The 23,067-nt window shown below is 49.5% G+C and overlaps 3 protein-coding genes across 5 annotated transcripts; 1 reads left to right on the top strand and 2 right to left on the bottom strand.

Moving 5' to 3' along the window:
- Window positions 1–368: 368 nt before the first annotated feature.
- On the bottom strand, window positions 369–5,475 carry LOC121849487 (protein DPCD-like). Its single transcript, XM_042337052.1, has 5 exons — window positions 5,367–5,475; window positions 4,887–5,011; window positions 4,249–4,382; window positions 2,831–2,933; window positions 369–968 (listed from the first exon to the last, which is right to left on the bottom strand). Exons 1-5 carry the CDS (start codon window positions 5,404–5,406, stop codon window positions 864–866), a joined length of 507 nt encoding a protein of 168 aa, XP_042192986.1. The 5' UTR covers window positions 5,407–5,475; the 3' UTR covers window positions 369–863.
- Window positions 5,476–6,428: 953 nt separating this feature from the next.
- On the bottom strand, window positions 6,429–14,835 carry LOC103190565 (protein DPCD). The gene is made up of 6 exons (XM_042336872.1): window positions 14,702–14,835; window positions 9,713–9,793; window positions 9,233–9,357; window positions 8,596–8,729; window positions 7,169–7,271; window positions 6,429–6,488 (listed from the first exon to the last, which is right to left on the bottom strand). The coding sequence occupies exons 1-6, from the start codon at window positions 14,763–14,765 to the stop codon at window positions 6,429–6,431; spliced, it is 567 nt and encodes a 188-aa protein (XP_042192806.1). The 5' UTR covers window positions 14,766–14,835.
- A 101-nt stretch (window positions 14,836–14,936) lies between these two features.
- poll (polymerase (DNA directed), lambda) lies at window positions 14,937–20,594 on the top strand. 3 transcript variants are annotated; one of them, XM_007911393.2, is made up of 8 exons: window positions 14,937–14,982; window positions 15,498–15,658; window positions 16,424–16,872; window positions 17,365–17,691; window positions 18,548–18,721; window positions 18,870–18,998; window positions 19,143–19,311; window positions 19,733–20,594. In XM_007911393.2, the coding sequence occupies exons 2-8, from the start codon at window positions 15,544–15,546 to the stop codon at window positions 20,083–20,085; spliced, it is 1,716 nt and encodes a 571-aa protein (XP_007909584.1). In that variant the 5' UTR covers window positions 14,937–14,982; window positions 15,498–15,543; the 3' UTR covers window positions 20,086–20,594. The 3 variants fall into 3 exon arrangements, with proteins under 3 accessions (XP_007909584.1, XP_007909583.1, XP_007909582.1); XM_007911392.2 differs by lacking the exon at window positions 14,937–14,982 and adding an exon at window positions 14,995–15,101; XM_007911391.2 differs by lacking the exon at window positions 14,937–14,982 and having other exon boundaries at window positions 15,356–15,658.
- The last annotated feature ends 2,473 nt before the right edge of the window (window positions 20,595–23,067 follow it).

Below are 23,067 nucleotides of genomic sequence, written 5' to 3'. Positions count from 1 at the left end.
GGGCGAAATGTTAGGCAAGTTTCCTTACTCCCCACACCTGGAGTGTTTACCTCGCAGTATGTAGGAACTCAGTCGTTAGTCGATTGACGGATTGATTTCCAGGGGTAATAATCCCTCGAGAAAAAATTGGGTCACTCAATCCACGAATGTTTATGGGACACTGCTGTGCGCCATTGAGTGTCACGTTTCGTCTACAGAACATACAATCACTACACTTTACAGTATATTCTGTGAAGCACTTCGAGACATCTTGAAGATGTGATAAGGCGCTGTATCAAATGCCAGGATTATTATTATTCAGTGTGTCTGACAGCAGCAGCTCCTCTCCCGATCACAGTGAGCAGGACCACGATTCTGAGGAACGTTTGTGAGATTTCAGAAGACTTTATTTAATATTCTTGAACCTAATGTGGAAGTTACAGCCAGTTGCAGACCAGAAGCCATCACCCCCACAAACACACAGTCACTCCACTTTGCACTGAATCCTGTGAAGCCTGTGGTTACCTCCTGACATAAAAGCATTGAGTCAAATGTAAGGGTATAATTCTGGTCATCAGACTGCAGTGAAGGTTACACAGAGCTTGGAGATCCCACGTTCATTTGATGAAAGATATTGTCAAACGGAGGATCAGGGCCTCACAGCCCGGCCCACCCGCCCTCTCTCCAGCTCCATCCCTTTGTCACGTCTCCGCTCTGCCAGTGCCACACAGGGTTCACGCACCATGTAACGAGCAGCTTTACTAAAGGCCGAGGGTGGGATTGCAGAGACCCTGGCGGGTGCCTGAGCTTATGGCAGGTTTAACACTATATATACGTTCATTAACCCCCCTACTCACACTCCCCCTACACCCCACACTCCGAGCTCACTGTGTGTTACACTCCACATCGCCCTCTGAGCTCATTTTCATCTTCTTCAGTTCCCGCAGCACCTCAGCCTCCAGCTGTAGGATGGCTTTGGGTTTCTGATACTGAAAGAGAAACCAACAGCAGCGTCAGTGTGTGTCCTCGGTCACTACAAACCCCTCACCCCCACTTCGCTCTGACCGCGCTGGAGCCCCCACACCCCTCCCTGTGCGCGGTGTCTCAGGAATTCCGCTGTTTGAAGTCTGTTGCAGCAGAGACTGGGGGGCTTACATCCCTCCGACATTCAGTAACAATCATCATCCTTGCATTTGATATAGCGCCTTATCATGTCTTCGAAGCGCTTCACAGAATATACTGTAAAGTAAATTGACTATATTTTGTGGACAAAACGCAGCAGCCAATTACCACAGATGTGTCTCACAAACACTCGTGGATTCAATGTAAATTCAGCAAATTGCTGGCCAGGACACCTGGAGAAACTTGTCCTACAGTAAGATGGAGACGTCAGAGCAGTATCTCACATGAAACATTATTACCCCCAGAAAAATGATAGGCCAATTAGATACATTATGGTTTCATAAAAGGGAAATCATGTTTAACAAATCTTTTAAGAGTTTTTTGAAGATGTAACTAGCCGGTTAGACAGAGGGGAACCAGTGGACACAAAAGGTTGTTACTAAAGATTAAGACTCATGGAATTAAGGGTAATATATTAGCACGGATCGAAGAGTGGTTAACAAGCAGAAAACAGAGAGTAGGGATAAACAGGTCCTTCTCAGATTGGCAGGTCGTGACAAGTGAATGCCACAAGAATCAGTGATTGGGCCTCGACTGTTTACAGTCCATATCAATGACTTAGATGAGGAAATAGAGCTTAATGTATCTAAATTCACGGTGGGAGCGTGAGCTGTGAGGAGGACACAAGGAGGATGCAAAGGGAAATAGACAGACGAGGTGAGTGGGCAAGAAGGTGACAGATGGAATATAATGTGGGGAAATGTGACATTATTCACCTCGGTAGAAAAAATAGAAAAGCAGGTTATTTTCTAGAGGGGGAGAGACTAGATAGTGTTAGTGTTCAGAGGGATTTAGGTGTCCTTGTACACCAGTCACAGAAAGTTAGTATGCAGGTACAGCAAGCAACTAGAAAGGCTAATAGTAAGTTAGTGTTTACTGCAAAAGGGTTAGAATACAAGAGTAGGGAAGTCTTGCTGCTATTGTATAGGGCTTTGGTGAGACCCCACCTGGAATATTGTGTGCAGTTTTGGTCTCCTTATCTAAGAAAGGTTATAATCGCCTTTGATGGAGTGCAGCGTAGATTCACTCGGTTGGTTCTAATAAACTAGTAAATTAGGCCTATATTCTCTAGATGTGATCTTATGGAAGCCTATAAGATTCTTAAGGGCCTTGACAGGGGAGATAGTGTGAGACTGTTTCCCCGGTTGGAGAATCTAAACTTGGGGTCATAGTCTCAAGATTAAAGCTCAGCCCTTTAGAACTGAGTTGAAGAAACATTTCTTCACTCAGAGGGTAGTGAATTTGTGGAATTCTCTACCCCGGAGGCTGTGGATACTCAGTCATTGAACATATTCAAGACTGAGATCGATAGATGTTTAAAAACTAAAGGGATTAAGGGATATTGGGATAGGACAGGTAAATGCAATTAGGTTAGAAGACCAGCCATGATCTTATTAAATGGTGGGGCAGGCTCGAGGGGCCAAATCTCCTGCTCCTATTTCTTATGTTCTGGTTGATGAATAACCGGGTTCCTACTTACTGCTACATAAACAGGCCTGTGGAGTAAAATGGGTTCAGAGAGGAAGAGTATTGCAGGGAGTGAGGACCAAGTGGGAGTTAGACTGGGCGGCTCATGATCCCCCGGCCAGACCTGAGGGCTGTGTCAGTGCTGTGCCGTTTTGCGGGTGTGAGTGTGTGTGAATGAGTGTGTGGGTGTGTGAGTACTCACAGAGATGATCAGGGTGTTGTTGGCATGTGTGAAGCTCAGCGCTGAGCTCTCTAGTGGGAGTTGGCACCGGTCCATATCCGCAATGTCAAACGACTTGTAATACCTGCCGGACACAGCAGAGTTGCGTTACTGGGCGAGATACAATCATCACCACGAGGGCGGGCGCCTTGGTGTCAGAGCCCTCACTCGTGCCTCCCATTCACACAGCAACAAACACAGCACATTGGTTACACACTCAAACACCAGGCGCTAACAACAACAACTTGCATTTACACAGCATCCCTCTGACGCATGGTTGCATCTCTGAGCGCTTAACAGTGAGCCGGGGGGAAGTGATCGTAGACACGGTCGAAGAGGAAGGTCTTCAGGCATGACCTGAAGATGGGAAAGGAGGGGGTGAAGTGAAGGGATAGAGGAAGAGTGTTCCAGCATTTTGGGGCGGAGTGGCTGAAAACGTGGCCAGCAACTCACACAGGCTCCAGGTAGGACCCGACACTCAGCAAAGTGTTCCTGACATGTGACCAGTCCTCACACCGTGTCAGGATCAGGGATAATTGTTATCCTTACATCAGATACAGGCCTTTCACGTCAGGAGGATGTCCCAAAGCAGTTCACAGGATGTCCTGTAAAGTGTAGTCACTGTGTGCTTTTTGGGCGAAATTTGCACAGAGCAATGTACTACAAACAGCCACGGAGTGAATGACCAATCAAAATGGGTGCTGTCAGCCAGGACAACGGGAGACAGAAACTCCCTTCTCTTTTGCAGTTGTTTTGGGGTCTTTAACGTCCACCTGAACAGACACAGACTTGGTTTGATGTCTCCAACACTCAGCTCCACATTGCCCCAGTTGCTGCCTACTGGCTGAGATTTCCTGGTATTTTGAATGAACGAGTGTAATAATAATAATCCTTGCATTTGATATAGTGCCTTATCACATTGTTGTGAAGTCTCAAAGCACTTCACAAAATACACTCTGAAGTGTAGTGACTGTGTATTTTGTGGCCGATATGTGGCATCCAATTGCACACAGCAGTGTCCCACAAACAGTCATGGTTTGAGTGTTCACATTATTTTTTTAAGGGATTATTAAGGGAGCGAGGTGAAGGGACTCTGAGATGATGTTCCAAAGGTGAAGGCAGAGAGGCTAAAGGCCCGACCTCTGATGGTGGTCTGGGCGGTGCAGGGGACGTGGAGCAGGCTGGAGCCCGCTGAAAGGAGGGAGAGGACAGGTTGATATGGCATTAGCAGGTCACAGAGGGAGGAAGGAGGGAAATTCCAGGGGTTTAACTCATCCAAACAGAACAAGAGCGCCACCTGCTGTCTGTGGTTTGAAGCATCCATCCATCCCTCCCTCCCTCCCTCCATCGCCCACCCACCCACTTACTCACTAACACGCGGCTATGAAGAATCTTATTACTTTTTGTTGGAGGTTTTGACGAGGCAGCGTCTGTGTTCGGGCTCCACCGTCACACTGTACACATTCTTGGGGTACGGAAGGTTCCGGATCCTCCATTGGAAGCTACTCTTTGTGTCTTTCCTCATGAAAATTGGCTGCAATCAATTCAAATATAAATCACAGCCGTTACTGAAGCAAATCAACACCCCGGTCAGTCATTTGCTGTGTGTGTATGTCTGTGTGTGTGTGTGTGTGTGTGTGTGTGTGAGGTGGTTTAACTCCTGGAGTCTAAAACCACAAAGCTTGCCATCGAGAGAGCTGTCTGGCAAGTTTCCCACCACTTGTCCAGCGAGGACCACCCTCCCTGTTAGGGCTTTGGCTGTGGGGTTACCAGGAGCTGAGGGGGAGGATTCCCGGCCCCCAGCGACCGGTCGGCCCTTCCAGGTCCTGCTGATGGGCCGGGCCGGGCTGTGCTGCCATCAGCAGGGAGTGCTCTGGGACACTGCGGCCCCTCCCGGCTCAGCAACCGGACAAGAGACCGGCACAGATGGTGGACTTTATGCCAACATTGTGTTGCAAAGCCTGTGATGGAGCCAGCTCAGTCCCACTTGCGTCCCCCCACTCCCCCGCTGCCTTCTCTCTCTCTCTCTGTCACTCACATTACTGCTGCTCTCCTGGATGAGCTGTTGCTCCAGGCCTCCGGCTGGACGGGAGACCTCCTCACCCACCTCCAACTGCCACTGTCCTCGGGCTCCGAGCGCGTTCCTCACCCTCCATTTCCTCACTACAAGGAGACAGCACAAAACAACCCAGAGTTACAGCACGGAAGGCAGCCATACGGCCATCCTGTCTGTGCTGCTCTTTTAACAAGCAATCCTTTCAGTCTCATTTAGCAGCTCTCCCCACCCCACACACGCCTGTAGTTTACTCCTTTTTAGATTTCTATCAAGTGCGACAAATACACAGTCACTGCACTTCACAGGAATTACTGTGAAGTGCTTTGAGACATTTCACCAATGTGAGATTATATATTAAGTGCAAAGATTATTTTTATTGTTATCATTGCTCTGACTCCCCGGTCCAAACCTCACAGAGAAGCCAAGGCAGTGGGTGGCTGTGGTGAACATGACGTCACGTACCCAGGAGCTGATCGGTGGTGACATCGTACTCTTCTGCCATCTCCTTCCCGTCAGGAAACAGATAATGGACTTTCCTCCGTCCTGGGGACAAATAGGAGAAACACTGGATACAGGCATCGGTACAGGGGTGTGTGAGCAACACCGAGTGAGTGACACCGAGTGAGTGACACAGAGAGGGTGACACCGAGTGAGTGACACAGAGAGAGTGACACAGAGTGAGTGACGCTGAGAGAGTGACACTGAGAGTGACACAGTGAGTGAAACTGAGAGTGACACAGAGTGAGTGACACTGAGAGAGTGACACTGAGAGAGTGATAGATTAAGTGACACTGAGAAAGTGACACTGAGAGTGACAGAGAGAGTGACACAGAGTGAGTGACACTGAGAGAGTGACACTGAGTGACACAGAGAATGACAGAGTGACACGGAGTGAGTGACACAGAGTGAGTGACACAGAGAGAGTGAATGACAGTATATATATATATACACACAACTTGGATTTATATAGCGCCCTTCAAGCCGGACGGCGTCTCAGAGCGCTTTAAATATACAATATACATTAGGCTGATTGTTACATTTAGTATTGTATTATATATAGAGTACACATCGTATACTGTTATAGAGTATATATACATTCATATAGTATATATTGTTTACTATTATGTACAGTATATACACTGTGTATAATATAGGGTATACATTATATCATATAATCTATACTAATAAGACAAAATGTCTGTGTGTGTGTGTCTAGTCTGCGTTTCCGACAATAATGCAATAACCGACTGACGTTGGTCTTGCATGCGGGAATGTCATGGGCATTTTTTTTCAGGGATCTCCTATCGTCATGAGCTATATTTAGAAAATCCTTTAATTAAGCCCCAAAATAAGAGCTAGGTGTGGTATTCTGTAACAAAGCAGCAACAGAGGAAATCACTCACAGTTGTAAAGAGATAAATCTCTACTAATATATTCTGCAACAAATGCATGGCAGGTTTTTCGGGTTGTCATGGGAGCTACAGTCCTCCCAACAGGAGTACTCCCAACCACCAGTGCTCCCACTCAGTCCTCCCAATAGGAGTCCTCCCAATAGCACATTTTCTTAATCTTAGGGGGAGATACCTAAGAAGCGAAGATCAAGCCTTTCAAGGACAAATAAAAATGCCAGACAAAAGAGAGAAGGCCGATTAAATTAAACTGAAGAACAAAGAAGGCAAAGACGTATTCATTCCTCTCATTCCACCGCTCCCAAGGGACTGCCCGTTTGAGTTCAAAAGGCTCCAATTGCCTGTTTGACTATGCTTTACCATGTCAATTAACAAGGCACAGGGGCAGAGCTTAAAGGTTGCTGCCATTTTCTTGAATATACCCTGTGTTTCCCAAGGCCAGTTCTATGTTGGATGCTCACATGTGGGTTCATCTGAAAACCTGTACATCATGGCCGGAGGAGGAAAAACTGAAAATGTCATCTACACGGAAGCCTTGCAATAACTCAAGGACCTGCTGGATCACAGTAAACCCCTTCGGTTAGTGTAGCTTTGACAGGAGTCCTCTCAAAAGGAGTCCTCCCACTGTGTCCTCCTCTGGTTGATGAATAACCGGGTTCCTACTTACTGCTACATAAACAGGCCTGTGGAGTAAAATGGGTTCAGAGAGGAAGAGTATTGCAGGGAGTGAGGACCAAGTGGGAGTTAGACTGGGCGGCTCATGATCCCCCGGCCAGACCTGAGGCTGTGTCAGTGCTGTGCCGTTTTGCGGGTGTGAGTGTGTGTGAATGAGTGTGTGGGTGTGTGAGTACTCACAGAGATGATCAGGGTGTTGTTGGCATGTGTGAAGCTCAGCGCTGAGCTCTCTAGTGGGAGTTGGCACCGGTCCATATCCGCAATGTCAAACGACTTGTAATACCTGCCGGACACAGCAGAGTTGCGTTACTGGGCGAGATACAATCATCACCACGAGGGCGGGCGCCTTGGTGTCAGAGCCCTCACTCGTGCCTCCCATTCACACAGCAACAAACACAGCACATTGGTTACACACTCAAACACCAGGCGCTAACAACAACAACTTGCATTTACACAGCATCCCTCTGACGCATGGTTGCATCTCTGAGCGCTTAACAGTGAGCCGGGGGAAGTGATCGTAGACACGGTCGAAGAGGAAGGTCTTCAGGCATGACCTGAAGATGGGAAAGGAGGGGGTGAAGTGAAGGGATAGAGGAAGAGTGTTCCAGCATTTTGGGGCGGAGTGGCTGAAAACGTGGCCAGCAACTCACACAGGCTCCAGGTAGGACCCGACACTCAGCAAAGTGTTCCTGACATGTGACCAGTCCTCACACCGTGTCAGGATCAGGGATAATTGTTATCCTTACATCAGATACAGGCCTTTCACGTCAGGAGGATGTCCCAAAGCAGTTCACAGGATGTCCTGTAAAGTGTAGTCACTGTGTGCTTTTGGGCGAAAATTTGCACAGAGCAATGTACTACAAACAGCCACGGAGTGAATGACCAATCAAAATGGGTGCTGTCAGCCAGGACAACGGGAGACAGAAACTCCCTTCTCTTTTGCAGTTGTTTTGGGGTCTTTAACGTCCACCTGAACAGACACAGACTTGGTTTGATGTCTCCAACACTCAGCTCCACATTGCCCCAGTTGCTGCCTACTGGCTGAGATTTCCTGGTATTTTGAATGAACGAGTGTAATAATAATAATCCTTGCATTTGATATAGTGCCTTATCACATTGTTTGTGAAGTCTCAAAGCACTTCACAAAATACACTCTGAAGTGTAGTGACTGTGTATTTTGTGGCCGATATGTGGATCCCAATTGCACACAGCAGTGTCCCACAAACAGTCATGGTTTGAGTGTTCACATTATTTTTTTAAGGGATTATTAAGGGAGCGAGGTGAAGGGACTCTGAGATGATGTTCCCAAAGGTGAAGGCAGAGAGGCTAAAGGCCCGACCTCTGATGGTGGTCTGGGCGGTGCAGGGGACGTGGAGCAGGCTGGAGCCCGCTGAAAGGAGGGAGAGGACAGGTTGATATGGCATTAGCAGGTCACAGAGGGAGGAAGGAGGGAAATTCCAGGGGTTTAACTCATCCAAACAGAACAAGAGCGCCACCTGCTGTCTGTGGTTTGAAGCATCCATCCCTCCCTCCCTCCCTCCCTCCCTCCCTCCATCGCCCACCCACCCACTTACTCACTAACACGCGGCTATGAAGAATCTTATTACTTTTTGTTGGAGGTTTTGACGAGGCAGCGTCTGTGTTCGGGCTCCACCGTCACACTGTACACATTCTTGGGGTACGGAAGGTTCCGGATCCTCCATTGGAAGCTACTCTTTGTGTCTTTCCTCATGAAAATTGGCTGCAATCAATTCAAATATAAATCACAGCCGTTACTGAAGCAAATCAACACCCCGGTCAGTCATTTGCTGTGTGTGTATGTCTGTGTGTGTGTGTGTGTGTGTGTGTGTGTGAGGTGGTTTAACTCCTGGAGTCTAAAACCACAAAGCTTGCCATCGAGAGAGCTGTCTGGCAAGTTTCCCACCACTTGTCCAGCGAGGACCACCCTCCTGTTAGGGCTTTGGCTGTGGGGTTACCAGGAGCTGAGGGGGAGGATTCCCGGCCCCCAGCGACCGGTCGGCCCTTCCAGGTCCTGCTGATGAGCCGGGCCGGGCTGTGCTGCCATCAACAGTGAGTGCTCTGGGATACTGTGGCCCCTCCCGGCTCAGCAACCGGACGAGAGACCGGCACAGATGGTGGACTTTATGCCAACATTGTGTTGCAAAGCCTGTGATGGAGCCAGCTCAGTCCCACTTGCGTCCCCCCACTCCCCCGCTGCCTTCTCTCTCTCTCTCTGTCACTCACATTACTGCTGCTCTCCTGGATGAGCTGTTGCTCCAGGCCTCCGGCTGGACGGGAGACCTCCTCACCCACCTCCAACTGCCACTGTCCTCGGGCTCCGAGCGCGTTCCTCACCCTCCATTTCCTCACTACAAGGAGACAGCACAAAACAACCCGGAGTTACAGCACGGAAGGCAGCCATACGGCCATCCTGTCTGTGCTGCTCTTTTAACAAGCAATCCTTTCAGTCTCATTTAGCGGCTCTCCCCACCCCACACACGCCTGTAGTTTACTCCTTTTTAGATTTCTATCAAGTGCGACAAATACACAGTCACTGCACTTCACAGGAATTACTGTGAAGTGCTTTGAGACATTTCACCAATGTGAGATTATATATTAAATGCAAAGATTATTTTTATTGTTATCATTGCTCTGACTCCCCGGTCCAAACCTCACAGAGAAGCCAAGGCAGTGGGTGGCTGTGGTGAACATGACGTCACGTACCCAGGAGCTGATCGGTGGTGACATCGTACTCTTCTGCCATCTCCTTCCCGTCAGGAAACAGATAATGGACTTTCCTCCGTCCTGGGGACAAATAGGAGAAACACTGGATACAGGCATCGGTACAGGGGTGTGTGAGCAACACCGAGTGAGTGACACCGAGTGAGTGACACAGAGAGGGTGACACCGAGTGAGTGACACAGAGAGAGTGACACAGAGTGAGTGACGCTGAGAGTGACACTAAGAGTGACACAGTGAGTGAAACTGAGAGTGACACAGAGTGAGTGACACTGAGAGAGTGACACTGAGAGAGTGATAGAATTAGTGACACTGAGAAAGTGACACTGAGAGTGACAGAGAGAGTGACACAGAGTGAGTGACACTAAGAGAGTGACACTGAGTGACACAGAGAATGACAGAGTGACACGGAGTGAGTGACACAGAGTGAGTGACTCAGAGAGAGTGAATGACAGTATATATATATATACACACAACTTGGATTTATATAGCGCCCTTCAAGCCGGACGGCGTCTCAGAGCGCTTTAAATATACAATATACATTAGACTGATTGTTACATTTAGTATTGTATTATATATAGAGTACACATCGTATACTGTTATAGAGTATATATACATTCATATAGTATATATTGTTTACTATTATGTACAGTATATACACTGTGTATAATATAGGGTATACATTATATCATATAATCTATACTAATAAGACAAAATGTCTGTGTGTGTGTGTCTAGTCTGCGTTTCCGACAATAATGCAATAACCGACTGACGTTGGTCTTGCATGCGGGAATGTCATGGGCATTTTTTTTCAGGGATCTCCTATCGTCATGAGCTATATTTAGAAAATCCTTTAATTAAGCCCCAAAATAAGAGCTAGGTGTGGTATTCTGCAACAAAGCAGCAACAGAGGAAATCACTCACAGTTGTAAAGAGATAAATCTCTACTAATATATTCTGCAACAAATGCATGGCAGGTTTTTCGGGTTGTCATGGGAGCTACAGTCCTCCCAACAGGAGTACTCCCAACCACCAGTGCTCCCACTCAGTCCTCCCAATAGGAGTCCTCCCAATAGCACATTTTCTTAATCTTAGGGGGAGATACCTAAGAAGCGAAGATCAAGCCTTTCAAGGACAAATAAAAATGCCAGACAAAAGAGAGAAGGCCGATTAAATTAAACTGAAGAACAAAGAAGGCAAAGACGTATTCATTCCTCTCATTCCACCGCTCCCAAGGGACTGCCCGTTTGAGTTCAAAAGGCTCCAATTGCCTGTTTGACTATGCTTTACCATGTCAATTAACAAGGCACAGGGGCAGAGCTTAAAGGTTGCTGCCATTTTCTTGAATATACCCTGTGTTTCCCAAGGCCAGTTCTATGTTGGATGCTCACATGTGGGTTCATCTGAAAACCTGTACATCATGGCCGAAGGAGGAAAAACTGAAAATGTCATCTACACGGAAGCCTTGCAATAACTCAAGGACCTGCTGGATCACAGTAAACTCCTTCGGTTAGTGTAGCTTTGACAGGAGTCCTCTCAAAAGGAGTCCTCCCACTGTGTCCTCCCAAAAGGAGTCCTCCCGCAGAAGTCCTCCCAGCTGAGTATAAAGAAGAAATGTCTGTGTGTCAATCTACATTCCGTATTGGATCCTTTGGTTGCAAGCAAAGCTGCAACAGTTACAGCTTGTACAGAATATATACAGTGTTGTGCATAATGTACAGTTATATTATATACTATTATAATAATCCTTGCATTTGATATAGCATTTTTCACGTCGGGAGGACAACAACAACAACAAGATTCCATTTATAAAGCGCCTTTCACGTCAGGAGGACGTCCCAAGGCGCTGCACATTTGGGTCATGACCCGAGCAGGGGGGAAATGGTCAGGGGAGGGGAGGGAAGGGAGGGAGCGAGGAGGGGGGAAATGGTCAGGGGAGGGGAGGGGAGGGAGCGAGGAGGGGGGAAATGGTCAGGGTGAGGGGAGGGAAGGGAGGGAGCGAGGAGGGGGTAGAGAGTCGAGAGTGGAGCTGAAGGCTGAAGGTCAAAGAGAAAGGTTTTGAGACCGGCCTTGAAGGAGGAAAGGGAGGAAGCGGCGAAGGCACTGGGATGGAGTTCCAGAGCCTCGGGGCTGAGAGGCTGAAGGCCCGACCACCGATAGTAGGGCGGTTGGGGCGGAGGACGTGGAGCAGACCGGAGCCGGAGGAACGGAGGGTACGGGCAGGTAGGTAGGGGGATAGTAGGTTGGAGAGGTAGGAGGGAGCATCCCCCAGGACGTCCCAAAGCGCTTCACAGAACATACTGCAAAGTGAATTGATCGCACATTTGTGGGTGAAAATGTGGCAGCCAATTGCGCACAGCAGTGTCCCACAAACAGTCATGGATTGAAAATGATCAATTTATAATTGTTTTGTTTTCGAGGGGGCGGGGTGGGGCGGAGGTAAGTGAGGAGGCGGGGCGCGGGGTGAGGGGGCGGGGCAGGGATAAGTGAGGGGGCGGGGAGGGGGTAAGTGAGGGGGTGGGGAGGGGGTAAGTGAGAGGGTGGGGAGGGGGTAAGTGAGGGGATGGGGAGGGGTAAGTGAGGGGGTGGGGAGGGGGTAAGTGAGGGGTGGGGAGGGGTAAGTGAGGGGGTGGGGAGGGGGTAAGTGAGGGGGTGGGGAGGGGGTAAGTGAGGGGTGGGGAGGGGGTAAGTGAGGGGTGGGGAGGGGGTAAGTGAGGGGGTGGGGAGGGGGTAAGTGAGGGGGTGGGGAGGGGGTAAGTGAGGGGGTGGGGAGGGGGTAAGTGAGGGGTGGGGAGGGGGTAAGTGAGGGGGTGGGGAGGGGGTAAGTGAGGGGGTGGGGAGGGGTAAGTGAGGGGTGGGGAGGGGGTAAGTGAGGGGGTGGGGAGGGGGTAAGTGAGGGGGTGGGGAGGGGGTAAGTGAGGGGGTGGGGAGGGGGTAAGTGAGGGGGTGGGGAGGGGGTAAGTGAGGGGGTGGGGAGGGGGTAAGTGAGGGGGTGGGGAGGGGGTAAGTGAGGGGGTGGGGAGGGGGTAAATGAGGGGTGGGGAGGGGTAAGTGAGGGGGTGGGGAGGGGGTAAGTGAGGGGGTGGGGAGGGGGTAAGTGAGGGGTGGGGAGGGGGTAAGTGAGGGGGTGGGGAGGGGGTAAGTGAGGGGGTGGGGAGGGGTAAGTGAGGGGTGGGGAGGGGGTAAGTGAGGGGGTGGGGAGGGGTAAGTGAGGGGGTGGGGAGGGGGTAAGTGAGGGGGTGGGGAGGGGGTAAGTGAGGGGGTGGATGCGTTTCACAAAATGACGTCACAGTTAATTTTTTTAAAAAACCAACAACTACACCCACCACACTGGCCGGACAGCCACTGCCACTCGGCCATGACCTGGGAGGCTGAGCCTGAGGGCTGATGCCGTCCCACTGAACTCCCCTGGCACCACTTCTGCCAATTTCACTGCCCTCCTCTCCTCCCTAAACCTTGTCATCACCCACGGCCTTGACATTTCCGACCTCAGCATAGTGGACAAGGCCATCTCGGACCACTTTTTCATCTCCTTCTCCTCTCACATCCCTCTCTCCTCCACCAAGCCCTCAACTATCCTCTACCGCCCTTGGAAAAGGCTGCCTCCTGAGACCCTCACAAGGGCCCTCTCATCATCAAACATCCTATCCCTCTGGCCTTCTGCCCGTGGAGATCCTGAAGCAGCCGTCCAGCTGCTCCATGATCGCCTCTCCTCCACCTTCAACTCCCTCGTCCCCCTGAAATCCAGGACCATCTCCAATCCCACCCGATCCCCTTCGTACAAGAACAATCTCCGTCGCCAAAAAACCCAAACCCGGCTGCTCGAGCACAGATGGTGGAAAACTGGCCTGACAGTCCACCGCCAACTGTGGCTCGAGCATCTCTACAGCTAACGCGTTCTTTGACTCGTGCAACAATGGCCTTCTACACCAACATCATCTTGGAGGCTAAACACAACCCAAAAATCCTTTTTTCCACCACCCACTACCTCCTCCGTGCCCCCCCTCAGGGCCCTCAATCTTCGTATCAAATGCCAAGTGTGAGGAGGTCATGGACTTCTTTTCTTCTAAAATACTTAACATCCACCAGGCAGCCTCATCCACCTGCCCCTTGTCACCCACCACCATGCCCTCTCTGTCCCTGTCACCCTCCCCATCATCTGCTCCGACCACCACCCCCTTCCTACATTCCTTCCTCCCCATCTCTCCCTCCTCCCTCTCACCCTCCATCACCTCCATGAAACCCACCACCTGCTGCCTCGACCCCCTCCCCACCAACTTGCTGGTCACCCAGCTCCCCCTCCTCTGCCCACTACTGGGTAACGTCATCAACCAGTCCCTCGCCCCCAGTTCCCCGATGTTCTCCTGTCAGATCTCAGCAGTTGAATGAGCGCAAATTTCCTTCAGCTGAACGTTGACAAAACGGAGGCCATACTCTTAGGCTCTCATCAACGTCTAAAATCTCACGGCTCTCACCTCCTCCACCGACCCGACCTCCCCCTAAACTCTCCGAGGGTGATATAAACACACACAGTACGGTGTATACTGTGTTATACACAGGACATTATAAACACACACAGGACGGTGTATACTGTGTTATACACAGGACATTATAAACACACACAGGACGGTGTATACTGTGTTATACACAGAACATTATACACAGAACATACACCGTCCTGTGTGTGTTTATAATGTCCTGTGTATAACATACAGTATACACCGTCCTGTGTGTGTTTATAATGTCCTGTGTATAACACAGTATACACCGTACTGTGTGTGTTTATAATGAACATTACGAACACATACAGTACGGTGTATACTGTATGTCATACACAGGACATTATAAACACACAGGACAGTGTATACTGTATGTTATACACAGGACATTATGAACACGCAGGTCGGTGTATACTGTGTTATACACAGGACATTATGAACACACACAGGACGGTGTATATTTAGTATATATTACCGGTCTCAATGAATCCGTTTCTCTGTGTTTCTCTCAGTCTCTGACTCCAGCTCAGCGCCGCCATCTTTACCGTTACCCTGGTTACAGCCCCGCCCCCAATCAACCAAAAGTCCCCGCCCCCTTGGTTACCATGACAACCCGCCGCCTGGTCATCCTGAAAGCCCCGCCCCCTGGTTACCTTGACAACAAGATACAAGCCGGTTATCAGAGGCTGACCCTCACGGCCCGGAAGTGCTGCAGCTATTTCCGGTGTGAGCGGGCGACCGGAAACCAGGGCTCAGGTCAGAGCGGCCGCTGAGCCACAGCACCGAATCTGTACATTGTTTACATTATTATTATTATTATATAGTTATTCTGTACGTTATAGACATTGTGCAGTGGTGGATGTGGTGTATCTGAGGTAAATGTATTTATATAGTGATAATAAATAATAATAATAATACTTGGCATTAGATATCGCGCCCTATCACGTTACTGAGACGTCCCAAAGCGCTTCACAGAGTGTACTGTAAGGTGTAGTGACTGTATTTTGTGAGCGAAAGTATCAATAGATTTTTGAACCCTGAAGGGATTACGGGATGTGGGGACAGAGCGGGTAAATGGGATTAGGTTAGAAGATCAGCCATGATCTTATTAAATGGCGGGGCACAGGCTCGAGGGGCTGAATGGCCTCCTCCTGCTCCTATTTTTTATGTTCTTATGTACATTTTCTGCAGTAAATAAGGAAGAGGTAAGCAGCGGGGAGGGGGGTGTGGGAGGGCCGCTGGGTGGATGAAGACAATATAAACACTTACAGAAAGAGACGCCCAGACCGGGTCTGACAGCTTTGCCAGCGGCGGGGGATGGAGCCACAGGGCATCGTAAAAGCCTTTCGGAAAGTGAAGCGATCGCCAGCCGTGCCCACGGCAAACAGCGCGGAGCCAGTAAAGAGAGCGAAAGCGGGCGGCGAGATTAAAGGTAAGTCCTCGCCCACAGTCAGGCTGGTCACAGTAATGGCAAACTCACTCACAGCATATCCTGCCTCCACGCCTCCTCCTCAGGGCACATGTTGCACTGAACATGGCAAACAACCACCGAACATCAGTATCTGCCACGAAAATGATGAAGCTCACTTACACATGTACACACATACACACACTCACTGATCCTCTGGATGTCTAAATACAGTTAAATACTTGTACTAAATACAATTTGGAAGTCCTGTAGCTCAGTGGTTAGAGCACTCGCCTCGCAAACGAGAGGATCTGGATTTGATTCCCGGGCCGGGTGAAACATTGGGCAAGTTTCCTTCCTCCACACACCTCTGTTTACCTAGCAGTAAGTAGGAACCAAGTTATTAGTCGATTGCCTGATCGTTTTCTATAATAATCCCTTCAAAAATAATAATAATTTGGTCACTCAATCCATAATTGTTTGTGGGACACTGCGTAATTGGCTGCTGTGTTTCATCCCCAAAATATACAGTCAATTCACTTTACAGTATATTCTGTGAAGCGCTTTGAGACGTCTCAAAGACATAATAAGGCGCTATATCAAATGCAAGGAGTATTATTATTAATTAAGTACTTCTAAATACAACTATCAACATTCTACCCCATGTTTCAGTTGTTGGTCTGAGCACTGTAGAAAAAAAACACACACACATTGGGGGTAACAGGACTTTGTGGACACCCTATAGATGATGGCTGTGTGAGTGACTGGTGCTGCTGCTCTGTTCCTCAGGCTCCTGGCTGAGTGGTGTCACCGCCTACATCATCCCAGCAGGAATCGGGAAGGCACGGATGGAAATCTTCCAGAAGCAGATCTCCCAGAACGGGGGCAGTGTATGGCCTGCGCTCTCCCCCGGGGTTACTCATGTGATCCTGGATGACGGGGTGGAGTGTGAGCGGGCACTACGCCTCCTGAAGGTGTGGCCAGTGCCCGTGGGCGTGCAGCTGGTCAGGTCCTCCTGGCTGAGCTTGTGTATCTCCGAGAAGAGAGCCGTGAGCACCGCCGATTACTGCCTGTCTGTGCCGTCACGGCCTCAGCCTCCGGGCCCGGAACCTGGTCCCTCCCCGCTGCAAAACACACAAAGCCAGCCCAGCACCAGCTGTGACCAGCAGCCTCTCACACACCAACCTCCAGAGACACCGGCACCAGGCGCCAGCCAGGGTCACACAGGCTCCACACAGGTGCTGCTCCTCCTCTCAATCTGGGCTAGCACAGAGTGAGGCTGAGATCAGTAACACACAGAGTGAGGCTGAGATCAGTAACACACAGAGTGAGGCTGAGATCAGTAACACACAGAGTGAGGCTGAGATCAGTAACACACAGAGTGAGGCTGAGATCAGTAACACACAGAGTGAGGCTGAGATCAGTAACACACAGCGAGAATTGCATCCTGTGACTGGATGAGATGAACTATGGGGCTGTGAGGCGCGGGGCTGTGAGCCTGTGACCTGTGGGGGTCTGGGCTCTTAGCTGTGGGCTCTGGGCTGTGGGGCTCTGAGCTGTGGGGCGGTGGGCTCTGAGCTGTGGGGCTTTGAGCTGTGGGGCTGTGGGTGTGGAGCTCTGAGCTGTGGGGCTATGGGTGTGAGGCTCTGGGCTGTGGAGCTCTGGGCTCTGAGCTGTGGGGCTCTGGGCTCTGAGCTGTGGTGCTGTGACTCTTTTCTGTTTCTCAACAGTTTTCTGAAGGTGAGAATGAAAGTGACGGTGAGGAGGGCAGAGTCTTGGATAGTGACCTGGAAGCACTAATCTCAGGGCAGAGCCGGTCTGACCCCCACAGCCATGCCCCCACCTCCTCCCCCACCCTCTCTCCCACCCTGAGCAGTGGGTGGGTCTGTGCCCAGTCATCTGACAGCAAGAAACTGAACCACAATCAGCAGCTGACAGACAAGCTGGCCATGCTGGGCAACGCGTACACACAGCAGGGAGACCGCTGGCGGGCGCTGGGCTACTCCAAGGCCATCAATGCCCTAAAGAGCCACCCAAAGCTTGTCACCTCCTACCAGGTACAGTCACACTGCCTGTGCCTCCCCTTAACCTGACCACAGCACAGGCAGTGGCTGAGCAAACACACACACAGGGAAAAGCACCATCTGACACCCACGTACACACATGACATAATTCTCTCTGTGTCTCTGTTTCTCTCTCTCTCTCTGACTGTCTCTCTCTCGCTCTCTGTCTCCCTGGCTCACTAGCTCATCATTAATTTGCTCACAATCTGCCTCTACACTGCGTTGCTACTCTCTGTGTAACATGAAACAGCGCGGGTGTAAAGGACCTGGGTTCGATTCCCAGGCAGAGCGAATCCTTAGGCAAACTTCCTTACTCCACACGCCTCTGTTTACCTAGCAATTAGTAGGAACCCTGTTGTCAACTGATTAGTGGATCACTTTCCGGGGGTAATAATCCCTCAAAATAAATGTGGTCATTCAATCCATGACTGTTTATGGGATATTGTTGTGCGCAATTGGCTGCCGCATTTTGCCCACAAAGTAACACAGTCAGTATAGCGCCTTATCACGTCTTTGAGATGTCTCAAAGCACTTCACAGAATATATTGTAAAATGGATTGAATATATATTTTGTGGGCGAAATGCCAATCAATTAACCCCAGGGTTCCAACTCACATCTAGGTAAACAGAGGTGTGGGGAGTAAGGAAGCTTGCCTAACATTTCGCCCTGCCCGGGAATTGAACTCGAGGTCCTCTCACTTGAAAGACGAGGGCTCTAACCGCTGAGCTACAGGACTCTTCAGTTGTGTTTCCGAAGCGCATTCACGTAGGATAACACCCCTAGGAGCGCAGGAATTGCTGAGATGCCTTCGGATTATTCCCACTTCAGTCCTCTCTCTCTGCTTGGCAGGAGGCCTGTGGGATCCCAGGAATCGGCAAGCGGATGGCGGAGAAGATCCAGGAGATCCTAGAGAGTGGCCACCTGCGCCAACTGGACTTCATCAGCCAGAGCGTCGCCGTGCTGGAAACCTTCAGCAACATCTGGGGAGCCGGGTCCAAAACAGCCCAGATGTGGTACCAACAGGTGAGTTACACACAAGAACCTCTCCACTCTAACCCCATTCCCTGCTCTCTCTCTCTCTCCCCATCGTATCTGTGCTGGGGCTCGCTCCCCCACTGGAGCTCTCTAACCCCATTCCCTGCTCTCTGTCTCTCCATCGTGTGTGTTTCAGGGGTTCAGGACCCTGGATGACATACAGGAAAAGGCCAGTCTGACCAAACAGCAGAGAATCGGCCTAAAACATTACCACGATTTCCGGGAGCGGATGCCGAGGGCGGAGGCTGCCGAGATCGAGCAGCAGGTACACACTTTCTGGAGCTTTGTATTTCCTCCCCACCCCTGCCTGATCCCCACTGTCTCTCCCGCCCCAGGTCAGACTGACCCCCACCCCCCCAGGAGGATTATGACACTTAGTTCCTGTATTGAGATGTTACTACTGTTACAGGTGCGGGAGGCGGCGCTGGGGGTGAACGAGGGGCTGCTGGCGATGGCGTGCGGCTCGTTCCGGCGCGGGAAGCCCACCTGCGGGGACGTGGACGTCCTGGTCACTCACCCCGATGGCAGGTCTCACTGCGGTGTCTTCAGCAAAATCCTCAGTGCTCTGCGAGCGAGTGGTAACGTCATCGAGTTTTACTGCGATCAGCCCTACTCTGCCTCCTTCCTGCCAAACCATTGACTCCACACTCTCACTTTCTCTCACCCCCCACTCAATCTCCTCATTCTCTCCTCCCTCACTTTCACTCTCATCACTCTCTTACTCCCCCAATTCCCTCACTCTCACTCATTTACTCCTCATTCTTTCTCTCTCCCTCTCTGCTCCTCTCACTTTCCTCTCTATTTTATTCTCGTCTCTCTCACTCCCTTCACTCTTGTCACTCGCTAATTCCTCTTTTCTTACTGTCTCATTCCTGCATCCTCACTCCCCCACTCTCACATGCTCTCTCTCTTACACTCCGCGCTCTCTTTTACCCTCTCACTCACTTTTGCACTCTTGTCTTTCACTCTCTCACTTTCCTGTGTCTCATTCTGTCTCAGGTTTCCTGACTGATGACCTGTTGTGGCAGGACAGTGGGAAGCAGCAGAAGTACCTGGGAGTTTGCCGTTTGCCGGGACAGCGACACCGGCGGCTAGACATCATTGTGGTGCCACATAGCGAGCTGGCCTGCGCCCTCCTGTACTTCACCGGCTCGGCACACTTTAACCGCTCCATGCGGGCGTTGGCCAAGACCAAACAAATGAGTCTCTCGGAACATTCTCTGAACCGTGACGTGCTGAGGAGTGGAGCGACCAAAATCAGCCGCGGCCTCCCCCTGTCCACCCCAACTGAGAGGGATGTTTTCCAGTGCCTTGGGCTGCCGTACAGAGAGCCACACGAGAGGGATTGGTGAGGGGTGGGGGAGGAAGGGGGGCAGAGAGATATGTGGCCCCCACTCACATCTGGGACACTGCTGTTTGCCCACAAAATACAGTCAGTTCACTTTACGGTATATTCTATGAAGAGTTTTGAGACATCTCGAAGGCGCAAAATCAAATGCAAGGATTATTATTATTATTAAGTGCAATAATCAAGTCTTCACGGTCAAACACTCTGAACCAGGGTTTCACAGGTCTGTCTGTCTCTCTGTCTGCCCTTCGGTTTGGAACAGAACCAAATGTCTTTCTAATTTTGTAAACCATTCTAATATAAATACATGATGTAAACCAAATCAGCAATTGATGTAATTAAGAGCAAGTGTTTATACTTCCTGCAATAATACAATTTAACTGGTTCCCAATTTAATGGTAAACAGATCAGTGTCCAACTCCTTGCAATGGTTGGACCCACATCGCCATCTCGAGGCAACCAGTAATAGTGCTGTCTGTCTTCATCATTGAAGAAACTTTACTCCAAAAACCACAATGTTTAAGCCTATTTTACTTACCAACTGCCTCACAGTCTATCCCTTTTTTATAGTCAGTCGGGTGTCTGATATGTGCGGAAACCCATCACTGTGCTTTAGAGTATACAAACCCAACTAAGAATTCCATGCATCCCACTTACACACGGAATTCCTAGATATAACCCAAGTCTACCCAGCCTCTCATCACAGTAAACCCCATCCCTGGGTCTCATTCTATCATTTCCTTAGACAAATTGCTGCTCTCTTCATTTCATGTTAGAGTCACAACCTCCAGAACCACACATTCTGCCAAACAGAATCTGTAACTGATAGTTATTATTAATAACTGCTGTTGGTTCTCCAAGGTTCAAGTGGATTTGTTGCCCTGCCATAAGAGCATAAGAATTTCCAGTTGGCCTTCCACCATTCTGGCAGTCGCTTGAATTGTCATGTCCCCCCAAACTATATACTGTATCCCCAGATATTATTTCTTAACAGAAATCTAACTTGTTCTAGAAAAGAACCAGAGGGGAGATGAGCAGTTTGTTTACCCAAAGAGTTGTTACGATCTGGAATGCACTGTCTCAAAGGGCGTGGAAGCAGATTCGATAATGGCTTTCAAAAGGGGAAATGGATAGGTACTTCAAAAGGAAAAAAGGTTCAGGGCTATGGAGTAAGAGTGGGAAGTGGGACTATTTGGTAGCTCTTTCAAAGAGCTGGCAAGGGACGGATAGCCTTCTGTGCTGTAAAATTCTATGAAACAAACATTTTCTCCTTCCATAATCAAAATTTATGTCCTCCTATTGTCCAGCCTGGAACTCTCTCCCAGCTAATGTGTGATCTGGACACAGATTTCTGTACTCTCATCACAAACTGGAAAAAACACCACACACCCAGTTTTACACATTTTGTTATGCTTTTATTTGGCAAACATTTTTGTACAAGTTTTTATTCTGTAACAAACCGAGCAGAAAGGGGAACCGAAGTACAGGTGAACATTTCATTAAAAATACAGACTAATATTACACACCAGCCATCCATCTCTCCCGCATCAGAGACAAGCCACAGCTGGTTCATTAATAAAATAGAACAGTTCATTAGGGCTGCAGTCTGGGACATGTGGATTCAGTCTGGGCTCAAGACGTTTCTTTTAGGTTTAACTATATTAAATGTATTTCAGTTTCCAGGTTATTGGCATGGGGAAGATTGGACAGAAATTGTGATGAGACAGGAGTTCTTGGGTGGGAGAGCCACCACACTGTGCTGTGTGAATAATGCTCCCCAACATTCACATTACTATGTTACTGTATAGGTTAGGGGTTGGTGGGAACAAGGAGTTGAATGTGTGGACAGGGGAAAGATTACCAGAGATCAAAGAGGTAGGTCTCGAGAGAGATAATGAACATGGAGTGGGAGGGAGCAAGTTGGAGAGACTCTGGGATGGAGTTACAGAGAATAGAGTCCTCTGAGCAAGGGAAGTGTGCGGGGTGATGTAGTATTACATTAGACTAGAGCACTGTAGTCCCAGGCTGAGTACACTAAACGGGACACCATTAGGTTTTAGCATGAAGCTTACATGTCTAGGAAGGTAAGTGGGGAAAAGATTGGCTCAGTCTCAGGTGAGCATCACCAGTGAATATTAGCACAGCCTCAACGTCAAACCCACATCCTGTTTAACCCTCATCCGCCCTTTAGACACACACACAGGTGGTGGGTGTCACCCAGGCTCATTTGCTCTCGCTCGTTTGGGGGCCAGTAAGATCAGTACCTCAGCAGCATTTAGCCTCAAAGTTGTTTCCTGACCCATTGACAAATAAGCCACATTTTTCCAACACAAAACCTGGAACTTTAGCCCTTCATGTGGCAGCAACAGGTGGGAGATGTTTGCATCCGATATCAACAGAAAACAACTTGCCCTTGTTTTGGAATTAGATCAGATCAGCCATCGTTAGCAAAACACAACACATGTCCAGCCAATGCTCAGCAACAGACCAGACACACACCCAAGAGCAATGGCCTTTAAAGACAAGGAATGTTCGCTATAAAGACTCCCTGTATGTACAAACTCATGGAAATTCTTGCCACTTACATCTCCGGGGGGAGGGGCAGGGGAGGAAATAATGGTAAGCTACTTGCTTCCCCTGGGTCACCACCAGGACAACAGCACCCAGGCCTAAGATCCAGACCCGATTCTCCAGTGAAGATATACAATGAAGTCCTACCTGGTTGGTCTGCAATTTATTATGAGGGCCCAGAGCAGTGAGTTTGACAAAGATGCGATGAACGTGCACACGAACCAGTGAACAGCTGAACTCCAGAAACTGCTTCAAAACTGCCCCATCATTAAGTGGAGAATGAGAGGTGCTCTCCATATGCACACTGGAGCCAAATTGCCTCTTCTTGTCTTGCTTACCACAGCCTCACTCTCTGCCCTTCAGAGGGCATTGGTTTATATCTACAGGTAATGTACAGGCCACATCAGCACTTGTC

Source organism: Callorhinchus milii, unplaced genomic scaffold (genome assembly GCF_018977255.1).
Source record: "Callorhinchus milii isolate IMCB2004 unplaced genomic scaffold, IMCB_Cmil_1.0 Scaffold7, whole genome shotgun sequence".
NCBI lineage: Eukaryota > Metazoa > Chordata > Chondrichthyes > Chimaeriformes > Callorhinchidae > Callorhinchus > Callorhinchus milii.
This window is presented reverse-complemented; position numbering and strand designations above follow the sequence as displayed.